Here is a 22,954-nt window from a genome sequence, read left to right as displayed (position 1 = left end):
CCGAAGTCAGACGCTTAACCAACCGAGCCACCCAGGTGCCCCAGGTCTCTCGTTTTCAAGTCATTTTTTAGAGATGACTATATCCATTATGAAAATAGTCTTACCCCCACAAAGTTTTTGACTTCATCAGTCAGTGAGAAAACTTTGCACAAGTTTCCTGATCATTTATCCCTACTCACTTGACAGTAAAGAGGCAGGAAAACAAGCAAAATCAGTGGTTACAGCCAACAAATAAAGCTAACAGAGTCCAAAGCAAAAAGAAGATAACTCAGTTCTGACATGAAAACAGGACATTGGTAGCATAAACAGTCCCTGTACAAAGAGGTGACACACACACAGAATAGGCTGAGAACCATATTGTATAGTGAGGGTCATGTTATGAAAGGGAGGCGGGTCTATAGACGTCATAATTATGGGAGAAAACCTCGGTGACATGGACAGAATCAACAGCATGGTTAGAGTTTAGTAGGGGCAGAGCCAAGAAAGATCAAGGTACCCTTGATTCTCACTTCCCTGTTCAATCTAGTTTGCTAATAGGTACTTCTGAACACCTGTTCTGTGCAAAGCTCTATCTCAGATGTTAAGCTCTGGGACTCTCTTCCTTGAATAGCTATCAACACTCACTATATACTCCAAATGTCACAAATTTTCTTACTTTTCTAAAAAACAGGGATAGGAGTAGGGACTTTCATCTTACCCCTAGTAAATCTGCAGAAAACTTAGAATTGCCTAAGCATAGACCATAGGACATTAGCCATTAATGTGATAAATAAAGCACACATTGAGCTGTCTCTGATGGATTTTTACAAGGCAGCTATCTTCGAACAGAAATGTCATGGTGGTTATGTGTAACGTGCAAAGATCCAAACTAAAACACAAGTGAATATAAGCGTGGCGTTGTAAAGTATGCCTTTTCCTAATAAGGTCAGCTACTTCATAAGTAAATATAGCAATTACACTTATTCCTCAAAAAATAAGCTGAATTATTTTAAAAGGGAGGAGGAATATTCTTAGGAAAACCTGACATGAAGGTCTCTGCATACATTTTTCTCTTATTTCTTTGTTCCCTTATCTAAGAGAAATTTCTGCAGAAAACAATGCAAAAATAACTCCCCTAACTTTATTCACATACACAATACTAGTAGGCAGGCAAATATAATTGTTTTTAATATAAGTAAGTCAAATCTTTGTGACTTGGGTGAATTAATCTGAAGGGTAATCGTAAATCGTACTTTTTTTAAAAGAACACAATATTGAAAAACAAGTATTCTTTCTCAACTATTTTTGGAAGAAACAGAAATAACTTAATATTGTCAACACTCAAAGGAGAGAGAGCTAAAAATGCACTGTATCAAACAGTAAATGGAAAATCTTTCACCATTTTGGAGGCTGAAATTTGAATTTAAGCATATTTAAATGATTTGTCCCAATTGTATAGAAATAGTAGCTGATGCAAGGTTAGAATCAGAAATTTTGTTTATCTGTGAATTTTGGTAATTGTGTAAATGCACATACATAAAATACTAATAAATTGAAAATTTTCATATATATATATATACACACACATATATATATACATATATATGTGTGTGTATATATATATACACACATATATATATACATATATATATATACACACACATATATATACATAGAGAGAGAGATAGTTTTACAAGTCTATGCCTGACTCTTTAAAAGGGGAAGCATATTTTCTAGATTAGACATGTGATATATTCCTAAAAATAATTCTACTCATTAATAAATTTGAATGAAATATTTTATTATAAATAAACAAATCGAAGAAATTTTACCTCTAGAGCTGTATTGTCTAATGAGGGAAACACTAGCCACATGTGAAACCTGAAATTTGTCTAGTCTTAAATGTTAGAATAATAGTGTTTCAGATATATTTGTTGAAATAAAATATAATATGAAAATTAAATTCACTTGTTTTTTCTTACTTTTTTATTTGGCTACTAAAAATTTCCAAACAACATATGTAGCTTGTATGATATTTTAGTCAAACAGCGTTGCTCTAGAGGGCCAAACTGGATCATTATGCATAAAACACATGCAACTATTATTCTAAAAATCTAAATAGTTAAACAAGATCAGATTCTTTGGGAGAAGATATTATCTCTTCAGTTTAACCCTTCACTCAGGCTTGTAAGATTAATTAAAGTAGTCAAGTCTTTGTAAGTGGAAATAAGAAACAAGATTTTAGCAAATTAAAAACCACAAAAGGATAAGATTTGCCATGTTGAAAATATGTATATTTACAGCTCAAATGAAATTGTTAATTTTTGTTTGGATGCTTTTCCTAGGTACACATTCACTGGAATCTACACTTTTGAGTCGCTTATAAAAATCTTGGCAAGAGGGTTTTGCTTAGAAGATTTTACATTCCTTCGTGATCCATGGAACTGGCTGGATTTCAGTGTCATCGTGATGGCGTGAGTATCTTTGAAAAGTTGTTAAACTCGAAGGAATGAAAATAGTTGTAGCATCAACCAGATTGTTGTGACATATTTTAATTGTAGAATGTTCTTATTAGCCAAATTAACTATATGCCTCATATGTTTTGAGAATACACATTAGAATACATATTGCAAGGTAAATATATCTGGTAAATGAGCAAATAAACAGAATTACTTTCATGTCATAGAGTCTTCCACATCATCAAAATGAAGTTATTCATTGACTCTAACACCTTCAACTGTATTTTGATTACTTTTATAAACAAACTTGTTCATATTAGTGAAAATTACATTGAAATAAAGCAGCCTACCGCTGAGGCACTCTGAGTTCTGTAGCAATTCCATTTGTTAAAGTCAAGAGGCTCTATATGCCAAACCCAGCTTTCATTCTTTATTTGGAATAAACTTTGCCAAAATTATCAGTAACTCTGATTTAATTCTACGGGTATGTAACAGAATTTGTAAGCCTAGGCAATGTTTCAGCCCTTCAAACTTTCAGAGTCTTGAAAGCTCTGAAAACTATTTCTGTAACTCCAGGTAAGGAGTGATTGGTGTGAACCATAAGGCTCCTTGTACCTACAGCTCTTTCTTTGTATCCTGTTATTGTGTCTGTGTGTGAACTCCCTATTACAGATACGTGACAGAGTTCGTGGACCTGGGCAATGTCTCAGCGCTGAGAACATTCAGAGTTCTCCGAGCCCTGAAAACAATTTCAGTCATTCCAGGTGAGAGTGGGGTTAAACACCGGGGTGGACTTTAAATACACTGTAATATTCAGGTTGAAACCACACTTATGACATTAGACTTGTTTATTATTCTTGTTTGTCAACTTCAAGAATGCCCAATGATGTTTCCATGCAGTTTAGTTCCTAAAATTTTAGAAATTACACACTTATTTATAAAGTCAGCAGAGTTTAACGGAGAATTGCATGAGTCTCTATAAAAGTACTAGTCTGCCCTAGTACATGTGTGCACTCTCTGTCTCTCTCTTCCTTTTTGCATTTATGATGTAAAGTTTTCTCTTTTACAATCTGGAAAACGCTTTGCTAGCTTGCCTTTACTAATTGATTTGGGTTTTACCATTCACTGCAGGTCTTTTCTGAAAATAGATCTCCTTTTATAAAGGAGAAAAGATTATTATTGAACAGCATGTACCTGGCATGGGATTGTTAGTATTTTCAATTCTTTTTTCCTCTGATTATAGCTACATGGAGGCTGGTATAAAGAATGGGTTGGAGGGAGACAGCCTCATGAAACACAAAATCTGAAATGAAAAGTAACTCCAAGTTCATCTTTAGGTGCTCATGGCAACATGTAAAACCACAGGCAAGAAAGCTTCCTGCCTAGGGGTGCCTGGGGGCCTCAGTCAATTAAGCATCCAACTTCGGCCCAGGACATGACCTCACGGTTTGTGGGTTTGAGCCTCACATTGGTCTCTGTGCTGACAGCTCAGAGCCTGCTTCAGATTCTGTGTGTGTTTGTCTCTCTCTCTCTCTGTCCCTCCCCTGCTCACACTCTCTCTCTCTCAAAAATAAATGAATAAGCAAAAAAAAGAAAGCTTCTTGCCTATTTACACTTTCATTTTAAAATCCCCAGAAAGCATACTATTCATAAATAAAACCTGCTTTTCATCCATTTCCCAAACCATCTGGCTATCCATTAAGCTCTGGTGTCTAAACAGCCAAGCAACAGTTTATGGGAAATGAGAATGTGTGTGACTAAGAAGATACACATTGTGGCTTATGACACTATTCCTTGGATGACCTATTGTTGTCTCTCCTCAGGTTTAAAGACCATTGTGGGGGCCCTAATCCAGTCCGTGAAGAAACTTTCTGACGTCATGATCTTGACTGTGTTCTGTCTGAGCGTGTTTGCTCTAATTGGTCTGCAGCTGTTCATGGGCAACCTGCGGAATAAATGCTTGCAATGGCCCCCAAGCGATTCTGCTTTTGAAACCAACACCACATCCTACTTTAATGGCACAATGGATTCAAATGGAATATTTGTTAATGTAACAATGAGTACATTTAACTGGAAGGATTATATTGAAGATGACAGTAAGAAATATTGCTACATTGTTAACCTGAGTGTTGCTGAATGATTTTTCAACTATAAATAGTTGAGGCTGTGGGGTTGAAGCCATCTTTGTAAATATAGTTTATTGTGTCCACTTTGAAAATAACTGATAGTCAAACTCTGATTTATTCCTAATGTCAGTAGGATTGATATGAAGTGAATTAGCTAATTCTTCTTTATATTAACAGGTCACTTTTATGTTTTGGATGGACAAAAGGACCCTTTACTCTGTGGAAATGGCTCAGATGCAGGGTAAGAAACATCATAAAAAATGTAGAACACTTTGAGAAAAAGCAGATAGGAAAAAAAATACAAGGGTATTCTTACATGTAGATTGTAAAGATGTAAAAAAAAATGCAAGGGTATTCTTACATGTAAAGATTGTAAAGAGTAGCGCTACCTACCTAGGAAGTACCTTCTCTATGTTACTGGATTGCTATTAATTCTAAATTCACAGCCATTAAAATCACCCCTCTGGGTGAAGACCTTTTTTCCTAGAATTCCATAGTTAAGATGTACCTGATTATTACCCCAAAGTGTGAAGACCCATAGTCTGTTTTTTCTGTAAGCCCATCAGAGCTGTTTAATAAATACAGGAAAGAAAACACAATATGGGCACATTTTGATTGATAATGGGTATGTGTTGATGTGATGAGCTTTGCTGTGGCTGGAAAACATCCAGAATATAACATGATCTTCAGGGAAAAGCTCATTTGGCAAATTGCTTTTGAGAGAGTTGGTTGTTCTTGAAGTAGCATGTGCAAAAAAGCCAAGGGACAGATATATGTCAAAGCCATGTACAAGTTTGAGTCTGTATACCTTACAGTTCTTTTGGTCACATTCTACAATAAGGGGCACTTTAATATCTTAGTCATCCTGCTGGTCTCTCATACTTAACATATTTTCCCAAGAGGATTAAAAAGTGATTTTAGGTCAGGGTATAATTTTTTTTAGAAGTGAAGGACAGCAACATTAAGTGACTCTTAAGCCACAAAACTTACACAGAACATATTTTGAGTCATCCCAGAAAATGGGAAACTTGTATGGCCATAAATATCTACGCGCATTATTGAAAAAGTGTATCAGTCCCAGAGATGGTGTTGACAGGGGGAGAATTGTTTTCCTGATGTTTTTCCTAACCTTTTTTTTAGGAGAATGTAGTAAATAAGAGCATGAATTCTAGAGTTTACATATACTTGGAATCAAACCCTAATTCTGACATTTATAAACCCTGACTTTGGAAAAATATTCTAAGCTCTCTGTATCTGAGTTTATTTATTTTTAAAATGTGGAACGTAATATTGTCTCTTAGGGTTGTTATGGTGATTAATTAAGCAGTACACATAAAGCACTTGGATTAGCACCTGGTCTATCATGAGCATTTAGTGCATTTTAGGTATTATTATTTTATATATTATTATTGTTTTAATATAAAAGCCTAGATAAAACTTTAGAGAAGGTTGGATGATACATAGTTTATCCCTATTAAGCCATAATTATCATTTCTCTTTATTGGGTAGTTAGTATGCATTAGACGATTTATATGGTAAAATTGATGGCTACTATTGTTAATTGTCAAATAAAATTCTGAAGAAATCTACCTAATTTCAAGACTTCCTATAAGGCTACAGTAATCAAGACACTATGGTACCTGGGAAAGAATACATATACAGATCACTGAAACAGAAAAGAGACAGCACCCTGCCCCCCAAAACACAAAAATAGACCTACACAAATGTAGTCAACTAATTTTTGACAAAGAGGAAAATGCAGTGCAATGGAGATAGGAAAGTTTTTTTTTGACAAATGCTGCTGGAACAATTGGAAATCCAAATGCAAAGAAATGAACCTAGGTGTAGATCTCACACCCTACCCAAGAACTAAATCAAAATCAATTATAGACCTAAATGTAAAATACAAAACCATAAAATGTATATAAGAAAGCATAGAATAAAATCTACATGACTTCAGATTTAGTGATAAGTTTTAAACACCAATAACAGAATCCATGGAAGAACAAATTGATTAATTTGGACTTAATTAAAATTAAAAATTTCTGCTCTGCAGAGACACTATAAACGGAATGAAAAAACAAGCTATAATTGGAAGAAAATATTTGCAAAACATGTATCTGAAAAAAAGACTCGTATCCAAAATACACAAAGAAAGTACTCTTAAAACTCAACAACAAAAAAACCCAAATAACTCAATTTAAAAGCAGGCAAAAATCTGGACACCCTATAAAAGAATATATACAGAAGTCTAATAAGGATATATAAAGATGCTAAACAACATTTGTCATTGGGGAATTGAAAATTAAAACAAAAATGAGTTACTACTATATATTATATACCTATTAGAATGGTTAAAAATCCAAAAAAAAAAAAAACCTGGCAATACAAATTGCAGAACAACAAGATGGATGCAGAACAATAAGAATTCTCATTCATCGCTGGTGGGAATGCAAAACAGTACAGCCACTTTGCAAGACAATCTGGCAGTTTCTTACAAAATAAACACTGTCTAACCATATGATCCAGCAATTGCCCTACTAGATATTTAGCCAATTAAATTGAAATTTATGTCTACACAAAAACATTCATGTGAATATTTATAACAGTTGTATTCATAATCACAAGAAACTGGGAAGCCTGGGTGGTTTAGTGGTTAAGCATCCAACTTTTGATTTCAGCTCAGGTCATGATCTCATAGTTCATGACATTGATCTCCTTATCAGGTTCCAGGCTGCATGGAGCTTGCTTGGGATTCTCTCTCGCCCTCTTTTTCTGCCTCTGCCCTGCTCATACACATGCACACATGCTCTCTCTCTCTCTCTCTCTCTCTCTCTCTCTCTCTCTCTCTCTCAAAATAAACTTAAAAAAAAAACCCAAAAAACTGGAAGCAATCAAGATGTCCTTTAACAGGTGAATGGATAACTGTGCTGTATTCATCCAGTGAAATATTACTCAGTGATAAAAAGAAAATGAGCTATCAAGCCACAAAAAGACATTGAGAACCTTAAATGCATATTAATACATGAAAAAAGCCATATAAACAAAGCTATATTCGTCTGATTCCAATTACATGACATCATGGAAAAGATCACAGTAGAAATGATTTAAAAAATCAGATTTTCAAAGGTTTGGGGTGGGTTGACTGGGTGATACACGCAGAATTTTTTAGGGTGGAGAAATTTCTTCATGATTCTGTAATGATGAACACAAGCATCTGTCAAAACCCACAGAACTTTACAGTACAATGAGTTAACACTGTATGCAAATAAAAAAAATAATTTGTCAGTTTGGGTATCTCCGGTTGAAATACAGAATGTGACAAAGGGATATAAATATATTTAAAATGTATTAAAAAAAAAACCCAAGGAACGAGTGGGAGAATAAGTACCTATCTAAGCAACTTTGGAAATGAGTGGAGTCTGTAAGACAAAGGCAAAAACCCTGTACTCTAGTGAATAAAATTGTTTCCCATGTTAGTATGGATTAACAGTCCTGAAACAACTTTGCATGTGTACTGGTATTGAACAGTTAAGCATATAGATAGCAGATGATGGAAGCAGCCAATTTTTTTTATCTTTCCATTTATTTAAATTCAAGTTAGTTACCATATAGTGTAGCATTGGTTTCAGGAGTAGAACCCAGTGATTCACCACTTACATATAACACCCAGTGCTCATCCCAACAAGTGTCTTCCTCAATGCCCATCACCCATTTAGTCCATCCCCCCATCTACCTCCCCTCTAGCAATCCCTAGTTTGTTCTCTGTATTTAAGAGTCTCTTATGGTTTGCCTCCCTACCTGTTTTTATCTTATTTTTCCTTCCTTTCCTCTATGTTCATCTGTTGTGTTTCTTAAATTCCACATCAGTGAAATCATATATATTTGTCTTTCTCTGGCTGGCTTATTTTGCTTAGCATTATACCCTCTAGTTCTGCCCACATTTTTGCAAATGGCAAGATTTCATTCTTTTTGATCGCTGAGTATTTCATTGTGTATATGTACCACATCTTTATCCATTCATCAGTCGATGGACATTTGGGCTCTTTCCATAATTTGGCTATTGTTGATAGTACTGCTATCAACATTGGGGTGCATGTGCCCCTTCCAATCAGCTGTTTTGTATCCTTTGGATAAATACCTACTAGTGCAATTGCTGTATTTTAGGGTAGTTCTATTTTTAATTTTTTTTGAGGAACCTCCATACTGTTTTCCAGGGTTCCTGTACCAGTTTGCTTCCCCACCAGCAGTGTGAAAGGGATTCCCTTTCTCCACATCCTCGCCAACATCTGTTGTTGCCTGAGTTGTTAACTTTAGCTATTCTGACAGGTGTGAGATGGTATCTCACTGTGGTTTTGATTTGTGTTTCCCTGATGATGAGTGATGTTAAACATCTTTTCATGTGTCTGTTGGCCATCTGGATGTCTTCTTTGGAAAAATATAAATCCATGTCTTCTGCCCATTTCTTCACTGGATTATTTGTTTTTGGTGTGTTGAGTTTGGTAAGTTCTTTATAGATTTTGGGTACTAGCCCTTTATCAGATATGTCATTTGCAAGTATCTTCTCACATTCTGTTGGTTGCCTTTTAGTTTTGTTGATTGTTTCCTTTGCTGTGTGGAAGTTTTTTATTTTGATGAGGTCCCAATAGTTCATTTTTGCTTTTATTTCCTTTGCCTCCAGAGACATGTCTAGTAAGAAGTTGCTGCAACCAAGATCAAAGAGGTTGCTTCCTGCTTTCTCCTGTAGGATTTTGATGGTTTCCTGTGTCACATTTAGGCCTTTCATCCATTTTGAATTTATTTTTGTGTATGGTGTAAGATAGTGGTCCAGTTTCATTCTTGTGCATGTCATTTATCCAGTTTTCCCAGCATCATTTGCTGAAGAGTCTGTCTTTTTTCCATTCGATAATCCTTTCTTGCTCAAAGATTAGTTGGCTATACATTTGTGGATCCACTTCTGGGTTCTCTATTCTGTTCCATTCATCTGTGTCTGTTTTTGTGCCAGCACCATTACTATCTTGATAATTACAGCTTTGTAATACAACTTAAGGTCTGGAATTGTGATGCTTCCAGCTTTGGCTTTCTTTTTAACATTACGTTGTCTATTTGGGGTCTTTTCTGGTTCCAAACAAATTTTAGGGATTGTTTGTTCTAGCTCTGTGAAGAATGCTGGTGTTATTTTGAGAATCTACACATTTTGAATGTGTAGATTGCTTTGGGTAGTATAGACATTTTAACATCAGTTGTTCTTCCAATCCATGAGCATGAAATGTTTGCTCTGGTTTCTAGTACCGTTCTCCAATAAAATACAAGGTCTTCTTGGACAAATGGCCAATGCTAGAGCAGGAAATATGAGTCTGTGGCATCTTGCAGTGCCACAAAGTTAGAAAGTGCTAAAAAAGACAAACAAAAACAAGACACACAGAATTATGAGGTTAAATCAAAGAGAAGTAGTCAATGAAGTTAATGAAAAAGCTTTCAATGACCAAAACGGGAACAATTTAAGCAACAAATTATATAAAACAAATTAGAATTCAAGTGAAAATTAGTAGTATAAGTAAATACTCATATAAACAAGTGATTGAATACCCATTCATCAGTCAGTGGACATTGGGCTTTTTATATAATTTGGCTATTTTTGATAATGCTGCTATAAACATTGAGGTGCGTGTGCCTCTTTGAATCAGTATTTTTTTATCCTTTGGGTAAATACGTAGTAGTGCAATTGCTGGATTATAGGAGAGTTCTTTTTTAACTTTTTGAGTAACTTCCACACTATTTTCCACAATGGCTGCACCAGTTTGCATTCCCATCAACAGTGTAAGAGGGTTCTTTCTCTGCTTCCTCACCAACACCTGTTGTTTCCCGTGTTGTTAATTTTAGCCATTCTAACAGGTGTGAGGTGATATCTCGTTGGAGTTCTGATTTGTATCTCCCTGATGGTGAGCGATGTTGAACAGCTTTTCATGACTGTTAGCCATCTGGATGTCTTTTTTGGAAAAATGTCTATTCATGTCTTCTGCCCATTTCTTAACTGGGTTATTTGTTTTTTGAGTGTTGAGTTTGGAAAGTTCCTTATGGATTTTGGATACTAACGCTTTATCAGATATGTCATTTGCCAGTACCCTCTCCCATTCCGTAGGTTGCCTTTCAGTTTTGTTGATTGTTTCCTTTGCTGTGCAGAAGCTTTTTATCTTGATGAGGTCCCAATAGTACATTTTTGCTCATTTCCCTTGCTCTGGAGATGCATTTAGTAAGAAGTTACTATGGCTGGTGTCAGACAACATGGATGGAGCTAGACTATATTACCCTAAGCAAAATAAGTCAGTCAGAAAAAGACAAATACCACATAATTTCACTTATATGTGGAATTTAAGAAATGAAACAGATGAACATATAGGGAAAAAAGAGAGAGACAAACCATGAAACAGACCCTTAGCTACAGAGAACAAACAGGGTTGCTGATGGGAGGTGGGCAGAGGATGGGTTAAAAGGGTGGTGGGTATTAAGGAGGGCACTGGTGATGAGCACTGAGTGTTGTATGTAAGTGATGAATCACTAAATTCTACTTCTGAAACTAATATTATACTATATGTTAACTAACTAGAATTTAAATAAAAACTTGAAATTAAAAAAAGAAATTATTGAATAAATACATAAATGAGAGGTAATAGACAAATCCCCCATGCAGAAGAATCCCAAACAATTTATGTACCTACTCTGCTCTTAAGAAGGTGGATCATAACTCCCTGTTTCTGATGTGTGGGCTGCACATTGTGACTTCATTACAAAGAGCGCACTATGGGGGAAAAAAAGAGTAAATTTACAGTGGAGAAACTTGACAAACACTACCTCCAGTCAGGTGATGAAAGTTAGTGTCGACAATGGTAAGTCATATCGATAGTATGTACCCTTGATATGATAGGACAATAATAATATTGTACCTCTGTGGTCTTATTTCCAAAAATCCATAACCCCAATCTCATCATGAGAACAACAACATCAGACAAATACCAATTGAAAGAAATTCTTCCAAATACCCAAAAGTATTCCTCAAAACTATGAAAGTAATCAGAAACAAGGAAAGTCTTAGGAACTTTCTCAGAGGAGCCTAAAGTGACATGATGACTAAATAGAACATGGAATCCTGAATGGGATCCTGGAATATAAAAAGGATATTAGGGGAAAAAACCTGAGAAAATCTGAATGAAACATTGGCTTTGGTTAATAATAATGTATCAGTATTAGTTAAAATGTACCATATCAACATAAGATGTTAATAATAGGGGAAACTGGGCATATTTGGGAAGTCACTGTGCCCTCTTTGTAATTGTTCTGTAAATCTCAAGTTATTCTAAAATATAAGTTTTATTGTATAAAATTCTATAGAAGTGGCTAATGAAGCAGCTCATTAAGTGGTTCCCTACTGGCCCTTCTGGCCTTTCATTTTAAATAATTGATTCTTGCTTGACACTTTGTAAAGATCAGGAGACTAATGATGTTAGAGGCAAAAGTGTGTGGTTGCTGCCTCTTTGCCATTCTAAGTGTCTGTAAATCTGACTCCTTGCATCCAAATTTTCTATTGGTTTTCCTAATAAATTTCATATAATAACAGTATCACTGTATGCAATTACTGAAAGTGCTTTACAAATACAGGCAAGAAAATTCATCATAGACAGCAACTCTGGGTTTTGACAAGTCCTTTATATCAACATCAATGGAAATAACTATAATGGCTATGCTGACCTTAGCTCAAATTCTCTCTCTTATAGCCAGTGTCCAGAAGGATACATCTGTGTGAAGGCTGGTCGAAACCCCAACTATGGATACACAAGCTTTGATACCTTTAGTTGGGCTTTCTTGTCTCTATTTCGACTCATGACTCAAGACTACTGGGAGAATCTTTACCAGTTGGTAAGTGTCTTAGTCCATTGGGGCTGCTGCTACAATATACCACAGACTGGATAGCTTATAAATAACAGAATTTTATTGCTTACCGTTCTGGAGACTGGGAAGTTTAAGAATAAGACACCAGCATGGCTCCATTCTGGCAAGAGCCCCTTTCTGGTTCATAAGCTGATTCCTTCTCACTGTGTCATCATCTCTCTGGAGGCTCTTTTTTTCAGGCACTAATCCCATTCATGATAGCTCTACCTTCAAAACCTCCCAAAGGCCCCCACCTTCTAATAGTATCACCTTGGACATTAGGATTTAAAGTTAGGAATTTTGGGGGGACATGAGCATTCAGGCCGTAGGAGTAAGGTTCAAATCAACATGTGTGGGGTTTAATTTTATGAACATATATGAACTGAAAAATATCAATACTTGTTAGTAACACACTAGAATACAGAGGAGGGTCCAGTACGGCATGTTTGCCTAGAATCCCAATTGTTCATTCAGTCAGTACATATACAGTAAGGACTTTTTATATGAAGGACATTTCGCTAGGAACTATAGAAGATGCAAAGAATGTTCAAGGCTTTGAGTTCATAATCTAGTTATAGATATAAAAGGAACACATGAAAATATTTAAAAGCTCAATGCTCACTTTTTCTTTCTTTCCTTATTTAAGTTCAAGTTAGTTAACACACAGTGTAGTATTGGTTTCAGGAGAACTGAAACCCCATCCGCCCCATCCCCCTCCCCTCCAGCAACCCTTAGTTTGTTCTCTGTATTTAAAAGTCTCTTATGGGGGCGCCTGGGTGGTGCAGTCGGTTAAGCGTCCGACTTCAGCCAGGTCACGATCTCGCGTTCTGTGAGTTCGAGCCCCGCATCAGGCTCTGGGCTGATGGCTCAGAGCCTGGAGCCTGTTTCCGATTCTGTGTCTCCCTCTCTCTCTGCCCCTACCCGTTCATGGTCTGTTTCTCTCTGTCCCAAAAAATAAATAAACGTTGAAAAAAAATTTAAAAAAAAAATAAATAAAAAATAAAAAAAAATAAAAGTCTCTTATGGTTTGCCTTCCCCTCTGTTTTTATCTTATGTTTCCTTCCTTTTCCCTATAGTGAAAGATAAATATCATATGATTTCACTTATATGTGGAATTTAAGAAACACAACAGAATCAATGTTCATTTTAACACCAAACAAATTTTGGTCAAAATACAGGATGATAAAAAGTATTCATCTCCTCACTATCTAATTATGGAAATAAAATCTTTACCTGGGACATTATATAAAATACTGATGAAATTACCCTTTGTTTCCTCTAGACGTTACGCGCTGCTGGAAAAACCTACATGATATTTTTTGTCCTGGTGATTTTCTTGGGATCTTTTTATTTGGTGAATTTGATACTGGCTGTGGTGGCCATGGCCTATGAGGAACAGAATCAGGCCACCTTGGAAGAGGCAGAACAGAAAGAGGCTGAATTTCAGCAAATGCTTGAACAGCTTAAAAAACAACAGGAAGAAGCTCAGGTACTAAGTGATAAAGTTTCACGGTTACTGTTGTTATTTTTTTATTGTAAATTTTAAGTAGGAATATTGTTGTGCACAGAGGTCAAACTGGAACTGGCTTTTCATTTGGTATACAAGCACTGTCATTAGAAAAGGGAAAGCTGGGGCACCTGGGTGGCCCAGTTGGTTAAGCATCGACTTTGGCTCAGGTCATGATCTCATCATGTTCCAGGAGTTTGAGCCCCATGTTGGGCTCTGTGCTGACAGCTCAGAGCTTGGAGAGCCTGCTTTGGAGTCTGTGTCTCCCTCTCTCGCTGCCCCTCCCCTGCTCACACTTTGTCTCTCTCTCTTAAAAATAAATAAACATAATTTAAAAAAAGAGAGAGAGATAAAGCTATTCAAACCTAAAATTGTTTCTCAAGTTGGAATCAAAGGAACATCATCTATAGAAATTAGCTTGGGGTAGAAAACACAGTTGGGATAAGGTTAACTATGAAAGTGTCTCATGAAACCTGAGAGAGGAATCTGATATTCAGTTTAATGTGAAAAGATATATAACTGGTATTTCCAACTATTCATGTTTCACTCCTAATTATAACATTTGAGGGTTTATTCTGAAGTTAATTGAGCTCAAATGTTAACAAGAGAACTTTATGTATACCTACTTTTAACCATTCTTTGGGGTTTCTGTAGCTTAAAAATGTGTTTGCTACAGCCCCTATCAGGATATCACGAAAGCATCTGCATTAGATTCCAACTTTAAATTCTCATTAATATTAAAAGGCTATTTGAACACAGGTCATGGTGAATGAGGTATTCATGTCTTGAGGGAACAGACAGAAGAACAGTATTGGCTTAAAAGAAAATCATAGGAAGACAGTAAATTCTGATTCAGGGCAGTGAAACTTACAGTTCCTCCACATTTTTGCCAATATTTTGCCAATATTTTGCCAATGGTCAGTCTTACTAACCATTCTACTAAGTCCTTCACTGTTTTATTCTGCATTTTCTTAATGATTAATGATGTTGAGCATATTTTCATGTTATTTTCTGTCTATGTATCTTCTGTTATGAAGTGGATGTTTAAATCATTTGCCCATTTGTTTTTTAAACTGGGTTTTTTGTTTTCTTGAGTTTTTAGTCTTTATATATCCTCAAAATAAGTCCTTTAGTCTTCAATGATATATATACTTTGCAAATACTTTCTCCTAATCTGTAATTTACTTTTCATTCTTCTAATAATATTTTTAGGATAAAAGTTAAACTTTGATGAAATATACTTTACCAAGCCTTTTTTGTTTGTTAGGTCATGTTTTGGCATTGTATCTAACACATTTTTGCCAAATTAACATCATACAGATTTTCTATTTTTTCTTCTAGAAGCTTTATAGTTTCATGTCCAATATTTAGGTCAATGATTCATCGTAAGTTAATTTTTTGTTTAAGGTATAATTTATATGTTGAGATTTTTCTTTTGCATATGTATATCTAATTACTATAGCACCATTTTTTGAACCAAATATCTTTCTCCACTAAACTGCGTTTGAACTTTTGTCAAAAATCAGTTGTCCAGATGTGAATGTGTCTATTTCTGGATTTTGTTCTGTTCAATTGATTTGTTTCTCTTTATACCAATACACATTTTTATTACCACAGCTATTTAATAAGTCTTGAAATTAGACAGTTATAGCTCTCCAACTTTCTTTTTCATAGCTGTTTTAACTATCCTAAGCCCTTTGTAACTTTATATGGGTTTTAGAATCACCTTGTCAATTTCAGTTACATTAATTTCTGTTGCTATGTCTTCAAGTTCATCATCTTTTCTTCTGTAATGTCTGATGTGTCATTAATCCTATCCAGTGCCTTTTTCAACTCAGTTTATGCCATTTTCATCTCTAAAACATTGATCTGCATCTCTTTTATATTTCCCATGTCTTTAACATTTTGAACAGACACAATATAGTTATAATAACTGTTTAAAGTCCTTGTCTGCTAATTCTAAATCTGTGTCAGATCTTAGTTGGTTTTAATTATTTTTTTTCTTCATTACTGTTCATGTATTACTGATTTTTTTTTTTTTGCATTCCTAACAATTCTCAATTTAATTCCAGACACTGTTAACTTTACCTTTTTTGAGTGCTGGATATTTTTGTATTCCTAAAAAAATTCTTGATCCTTATTTGGGGACATTACTTACATTACTTATAAACAGTTTGATTCTTTTGCATCTTGAAACCTTTGAAGAGTTATTAGGTAGAAGTGGTGGAGCATCTAGTGTAAAGCAGACTATTCCCTACCACTGAGCGAAGATCCTTTTAAATAGTATCCAATGCCCCATTAATGCAGTGTCTTCAAAACCACTGTTACATGTATTTTGTCTGTTTTAGTGGTTATTGCAGGAGGGAGAGCAAATCCCTATTACCATATCTTAGCCAGAAGCAGAAGTCCAAATAACTTTTGTACATAGTGACTTGTTGATATATAGTGATTTTTCAGACGGATGGTTCTAGGTATTTAAAGCATTATTTGAATGACAGCAGATCTTTGAATTTGTAGATTCAAAATTTAAGTTCTTAATAATTCTGAGTTACTTTGAAGATGCACAACATATAGCACTAAGTCCTTTTTTTGAGGCTTTTTTTTTTTTTGGTGGGACAGGGATTTGACAATGATTGTTTAGCTGGTTACCCAAACCAACCATTTTCTTAGCATTTGTTGAACATGCTGGCTTTACTATTTTCATCTTACCATTGGGTACAGAGTAGTATCATTGTTATATTTATTGATTTTACAAAAAAAGCTAAAAAACAAGTTTGATGACACTTGAAAATCTTATGAAAATATACCTCATGGTTGGCAGAAAGTTCTACTACATTTCAAGTACTTAAGAGTTTACTTCAGATCACTGTAAATAAAACCCATTTATAAGATAATGAAATACATTATCTATTTACAGGGCTAATTATTTATCTCAAGGTTTAAATAAATATTATAGGAGGTAATATTTGTAGATTTTATGTAAATGTATCTTAAAGAATTGGATTATTATAGTATCATTTATAAAAACAGACACAGCAATGTGCTTGAAAATACTACACAGATAGTACAGGAGTAAGAATGCATTGTGAAATTCTACCATTTTAGGGTAAAATATGGCATCAATTAAAAGAGTATAATCTTTTAAAATTTTTTTTTTCAACGGTTATTTATTTTTGGGACAGAGAGAGACAGAGCATGAACGGGGGAGGGGCAGAGAGAGAGGGAGACACAGAATCGGAAACAGGCTCCAGGCTCTGAGCCATCAGCCCAGAGCCTGACGCGGGGCTCGAACTCCCGGACCGCGAGATCGTGACCTGGCTGAAGTCGGATGCTTAACCGACTGCGCCACCCAGGCGCCCCAAAAGAGTATAATCTTTTAAAGTTAGAAGTGAAAGTGTATAATGTGTATTAGAAGTTTAAAGAATCTAATTATTTGACCTAATTAGGTCAACTAAAAAATGTCCATTCTTTTCACTTAAGTGTCAGTTATTGGATTCCAGTGAACAAATGATGATTTGATAGCTTCATACATATAAAAATTTAAACTGATTCTAGGGTAACTAATCCCAGTATTTTAATAGGGACTAGGATGGCACAGTACCAATCCAATATTACTTCCTTATTGAGAGTAGAGGTAACAATGCCCAGATAATAGCCAGTGTTGAAACACAGGAAGGGGTTGGAGGCAGACACAGAGGGAGACGTAGTCTACCCATGAGATCATTGGTGCTCCACTGTAAACTTGCATCTTGCTAATCACCAGTGACTCTTCAAATTTACCATTTAGTCAATGACTTCATGAAGCCTAGCATTACTTCTGTTTTCATTTAGTATCTGTTGAAGGACCTCCTAGTGCTAGTCATTGTTTAGACATGAAAAAGTAATGTAGTAAGCTCAGTGAACTCACAAATCAAGTATAACTTTAAAAGATCATGAAAGACAAAACCCAACAACAACAAAAAGATTTATCCTAAGTCACCATAACTATTTGGCAGTTAACTTGTGATCTTTAAATGTCTAATAGTGCCCAATATAACACATCCCATAACAATGTATATTGATCTGATAGGAAAAATTTAATAGTAAACTTTGGGGCAAAATTAGAAATAGTGGTATAGTTATAGTTATATATTAGTTAATATATATATTATATATATAGTTAATATATATATTAACTATAGGTATAGTTAATGTCTTGTAATTTTAATGGGTTTTTAAACCTGGATTTATGTCTTTAAATTTTTTTAAGTTTATTTATCCATTTTGAGAGAGAGAGGTAGGCAGGGAGGGGTAGAGAAAGGATCCCAAGTGCAGAGCCTGATGTAGGGCTCAAACTCACGAACAGCAAGACCATGACCTAAGCTGAAATCAAGAGTTGGACGCTTAACTCACTGAGCCACCCAGACACCCCCAAACTGGATTTATGTTTATTTTTTTTAAATATATAAAATTTATTGTCAAATTGGTTTCCATACAACACCCTGTGCTCATCCCATCAGGTGCCCTCTTCAATACCCATCACCCACCCTCCCTTCCCTCCCACCCCACATCAGCCCTCAGTTTGTTCTCAGTTTTTAAGAGTCTCTTATGCTGGATTTATGTTTAAAGTGAAGTATAATTACAAGCAGCCATGTGGCTTTATTTTTTAAGGACTGTGTGTATACAGTGAGTTATATACGCTAAATCACACAGAAAGGTTATAAGAAGAACTAAATGTTACTCCTTGAGTAAATATTAAGCATATATTTGTTATTTGTTATAGGAGGAATTCATCAATGCAATACTCTCAGTCTAAGTAAGCAGGACATTGGTCTTGTCACAGAGATGGGTAGAAACAGGTACACAGACATGAGAGGTGACAGGAAACATCTGCCTTTGAGGGAATCGGCAAATCACTGGCAGTGGAACAAGTGACAGATTTGAGTTGATGAGTGACACAGAAAATGTGTTGTGTCGGGAGGTTACTGTTGTTGCCTTAGAAATGCTTTAGTTTTGAGTTATTTGAACTGTTATCCAGAATAGGTAGGGAAATCATGTCTTATGCAAAACAAATTCCGGAAGTGATTTAAATGAACATGAGTTTCAGGATTATGACAAAGGAATATTACCACCACTTCCTTTATTTCTAACTGCAAACAAGTTAATAAATGATTAACACTGTGTGTTGCACTGTGTTACTGTGTATGCAAAGTGGAAAGGAGAATTAAAGACTTTATTTGGATAAAAATAAATATATGTATATTCATTAGTTCAACAAATGCTGTATATTACGTACCTCCTATGTATCAACTACTAAGCAACTCTAACTTGCTACAAATAAGTGCTTCATTTATTCACTTTATTTTATATATATTTACATTGGACTCATTCATATTTACAAAGGGCCCTTAATATTTCTCATCTTCCATTACTAATGATATTAGAAGTGATACTAAAATCAAGAATCCAATAAAAAAATCTGGCTCTCTGACACTATGTAATTTTATAAATACCCAAACTCTGAATTACTGTCCCATTAAATTGCTAGACAATGACTTATACTGAGTCTTAGATCTAGGTTTCCATAATGAATATAGTATTCAATATAAACAAAAATCTGTTTTACATTTTATGTACATTTTACATTGCTTAGCCCAACACACATATTTTTTTTAAAACATTTTATTTATTTATTTATTTTTTGAGACAGGGAGAGATAGAGCATGAACAGGGGAGGGTCAGAGAGAGGGAGACACAGAATCCGAAACAGGCTCCAGGCTCTGAGCTGTCAGCACAGAGCCCGACGCGGGGCTTGAGCTCACGGACCGCGAGATCATGACCTGAGCCAAAGTCGGCCGCTTAACCGACTGAGCCACCCAGGTGCCCCGAACGCATATTTAATTCTATATGGAGTACTACGATTCCTATCCCTGGGATCATGATAATCCTAGAATATTTGCATTATACCACCTTTAATTTTAAGCCTTTCTTTTCCTTTTTAATTATTTGCAGTTGAGATGAGATTTAGAAATAGAAGTTATTTTGGAGGCTTTGCTTCTCTTCAGGAAGGAAAAAACAAAAAGCATGTGTTATCAAACTCATTTTAAATTGTTTTATCTTCTTTCCTAAAATATGTTTCTGTTATACAGACCATCGTGACACATAGTCTTTTAGGAGATCTTCAAAATCCAAGTCTAAATATGATGTGTTGTTCTTTTCCCACCCTCACCCCAGTGTCTAAGACAATTGACAGCTTAATACCTTTTTTGTCTTTATTCACCAAACATTTACTGGACACTTTTTATGTCAGGTGGCATAATAGGCAATGTGCACAAACACATATGACTAAATTCTTATCTAGAATTTATCTAGTAGAGAAGATAGGATAGAACAAAATGGGTGGCTAAATTAGAGTTGTTTGTATTCAGTAATGACATATGTAAAAAGTTGAACCAACATTCTTATAATTTAATCATTTCCACTTCTGTGATTACTTTTAAAAACAAGAATATACTTAATGAGAACTCAGCTTTGATATGCACCATATCGCTGTTTCATATTCTCTCTAGTCATGGCTAAATCATTTCCAGTCTTAAAATACTATTCATATAAATGAAATTACAACACATTTGTCATGTGTCATCTTAGAGCTGGTTGTTTCTTTAGTATATACAAAAATTCAAAACAACTAAGTATACTTAGTGCTGAAACAAAAAAAGAAAATATTTGAAGATCTAATAATCCCTTGAATGATCATTTCAGGCATTTACTGATTGCTATGTTAATCACTTATTATTTATAATAACAATAAATAATATATAAACGTTAAAAAATTTAAAACTAAAAGTGCTATGTAATAAATTAGTCATGTTAATCTCAGTTCACCCTAGGGATGTGAACTATAGTACTGAATATAATTCAAATGAAGGAAGAGGTCAAACTTGCCAATTATTCCCACTCTTTTTATCTGGTGGTAAAGCAGTAGGCACTTCAAATGATTTGAGTTCATCACCAAAGGAAAAGAAACGATCTTAGTCCTAGATTTAGAAGGAAAAAATATCACTCAGTTGTTCACAGTCACATGTGGGAAGAACAAGTCTGTGGATGGAATTGGAATAGTAATCAGATCAGCAACCACCGCAAAGAGAACATTTGCTTTTAAAATGTAGATATTTTTAAGAGAGCAATTTTGCCTAGAAATTAAGCTAATCTCAACAGGGTTTTTTTTTTCAAAGACTCTCCAAGAGATGTACCAAACCTGACTTTTCTTGCCTTAATGCATAGGTTACCATATTGCTTTGTACTGTTTTAAATCGTCATTATTAAGTAAACTCTCTTGTGGTAAAACACAACGAAATGACCAGAATGTTTCCATATGCTTAATAGTCTTACATGGCAATGTGTGTACCACAGTCAACTGTTTCCAAAATGACTTGTTATAAACAGTGCCTGGCTTTGTCTCAAACAGGCAGTTGCAGCCGCATCAGCTGCTTCAAGAGATTTCAGTGGAATAGGTGGGTTAGGAGAGCTCCTGGAAAGTTCTTCAGAAGCATCGAAGTTAAGTTCCAAAAGCGCTAAGGAGTGGAGGAACCGACGGAAGAAAAGAAGACAGAGGGAACATCTTGAAGGAAACAACAAAGGAGAGGGAGACAGGTTTCCCAAATCAGAATCTGAGGACAGTGTCAAAAGAAGAAGCTTTCTTTTCTCCATGGATGGAAATCGACTGACTAGTGACAAGAAATTCTACTCCCCTCATCAGGTATGGTTTTCTATGAAGTGTTCCATTTGTTTTGTCATTGCTATTGCTTTGTATTTACTGATTTTGGCATATTTTTATAATATCTCATATAAATGAGGGACAGGGAACTAACATTTAATGGTTATTTAATTTGTATCATAAGTCGTCTTTAAAAGACTTTTATTAAACCATTGATAACTTTTAAGGTAATCAGCTTTACACATGCACTAATTTGAGACCCTGTTTCTTAATCTCCTCTTTTTGGGGGGTGAGGGTATGTAACCCACCTATCAAATTTTTCTCTTCAGTGAGAGTTTTGCAATCTCTTGTTTACCTTTTTCATTTTGAGACCTCAAATGAACTTACTATCTTTGCATATGGGTGTCTCCTTTTATTTTTTGAGGTTCTCACTGCAACATATGTATGAATTTTGAAAAGAAATGTTACTGGATTTTGCCTTATTCTTTTGATACGAGAACTGTGCTGTCGTAAGTCTCCATTATGCTGACATGGTGTTGCTCTATGAAACATTAGAATGAAATGACCTAAGTGCTCTTGGAAGAGACCTAAATTGAAGACAGTATATGTTTGCTCTGATTTAATATGAACTACACAATTCTGCAGCATATCTTCAAGCCAATGAGGGAAAGTAGTTTTAAATCTTTGTTAATACATTTTATGTGTTGCATAATGTAAAGAGTAAATAATTATGAAATCTGTGATAAGTACAGTATGGCTTTGAACATTATTTGGTTCCCCTAGAATTTCATGTGCCATGAATCATTAACTCTTATAATCATATTAATCTGGGTCAGAATTATACCTTAAAAATAATGTTTTAGGGGGCATTATATAATTGAGATAAAGCAAAAAACTGTGTATCAACCAAGAGGTATGACATCTTTCTTATAAAGAACAAAAACTTTTCTAAAAATTAGAAGGATAAGCACAAAATTCAATACAGAGTTTAGTTATTGGCTGACAGGAAAGGGCATATGCAAGTTATCAATGGGTGTTTATTTTATAATTTATATTGAATATGTAAATAAAATAAAAAATAAATCGATAGCAAACTCCATATTAATAACTTGAATTCTCTTAGTAGAACAAAATAGATGTGCACACACAAAAAGTTAAAAGATAAAAATCATTTCCCTTCAGATAATGCCAGTACCAAGAGATCCAATTATTGTCTTGCATAATACAAATAGAAAGTATGGTTTTATATCAGCACAACGCA

General features: G+C 34.9%; 1 protein-coding gene across 1 annotated transcript in view; it reads left to right on the top strand.

The window, feature by feature from the left end:
* SCN3A (sodium voltage-gated channel alpha subunit 3) overlaps positions 1–22,954 on the top strand; it is a 115,951-nt gene that overhangs the window by 41,993 nt on the left and 51,004 nt on the right. Inside the window, 7 exon segments of the mRNA XM_043576930.1 lie at positions 2,325–2,453; positions 3,111–3,202; positions 4,262–4,534; positions 4,742–4,805; positions 12,337–12,478; positions 13,773–13,979; positions 21,445–21,735. Of these exon segments, the coding sequence (XP_043432865.1) occupies positions 2,325–2,453; positions 3,111–3,202; positions 4,262–4,534; positions 4,742–4,805; positions 12,337–12,478; positions 13,773–13,979; positions 21,445–21,735 (1,198 nt within the window).

Source organism: Prionailurus bengalensis, chromosome C1 (genome assembly GCF_016509475.1).
Source record: "Prionailurus bengalensis isolate Pbe53 chromosome C1, Fcat_Pben_1.1_paternal_pri, whole genome shotgun sequence".
Taxonomy (NCBI): domain Eukaryota; kingdom Metazoa; phylum Chordata; class Mammalia; order Carnivora; family Felidae; genus Prionailurus; species Prionailurus bengalensis.
Note: the sequence above shows the minus strand (reverse complement) of the source record. Positions and strands in the feature narration are given on the sequence as shown.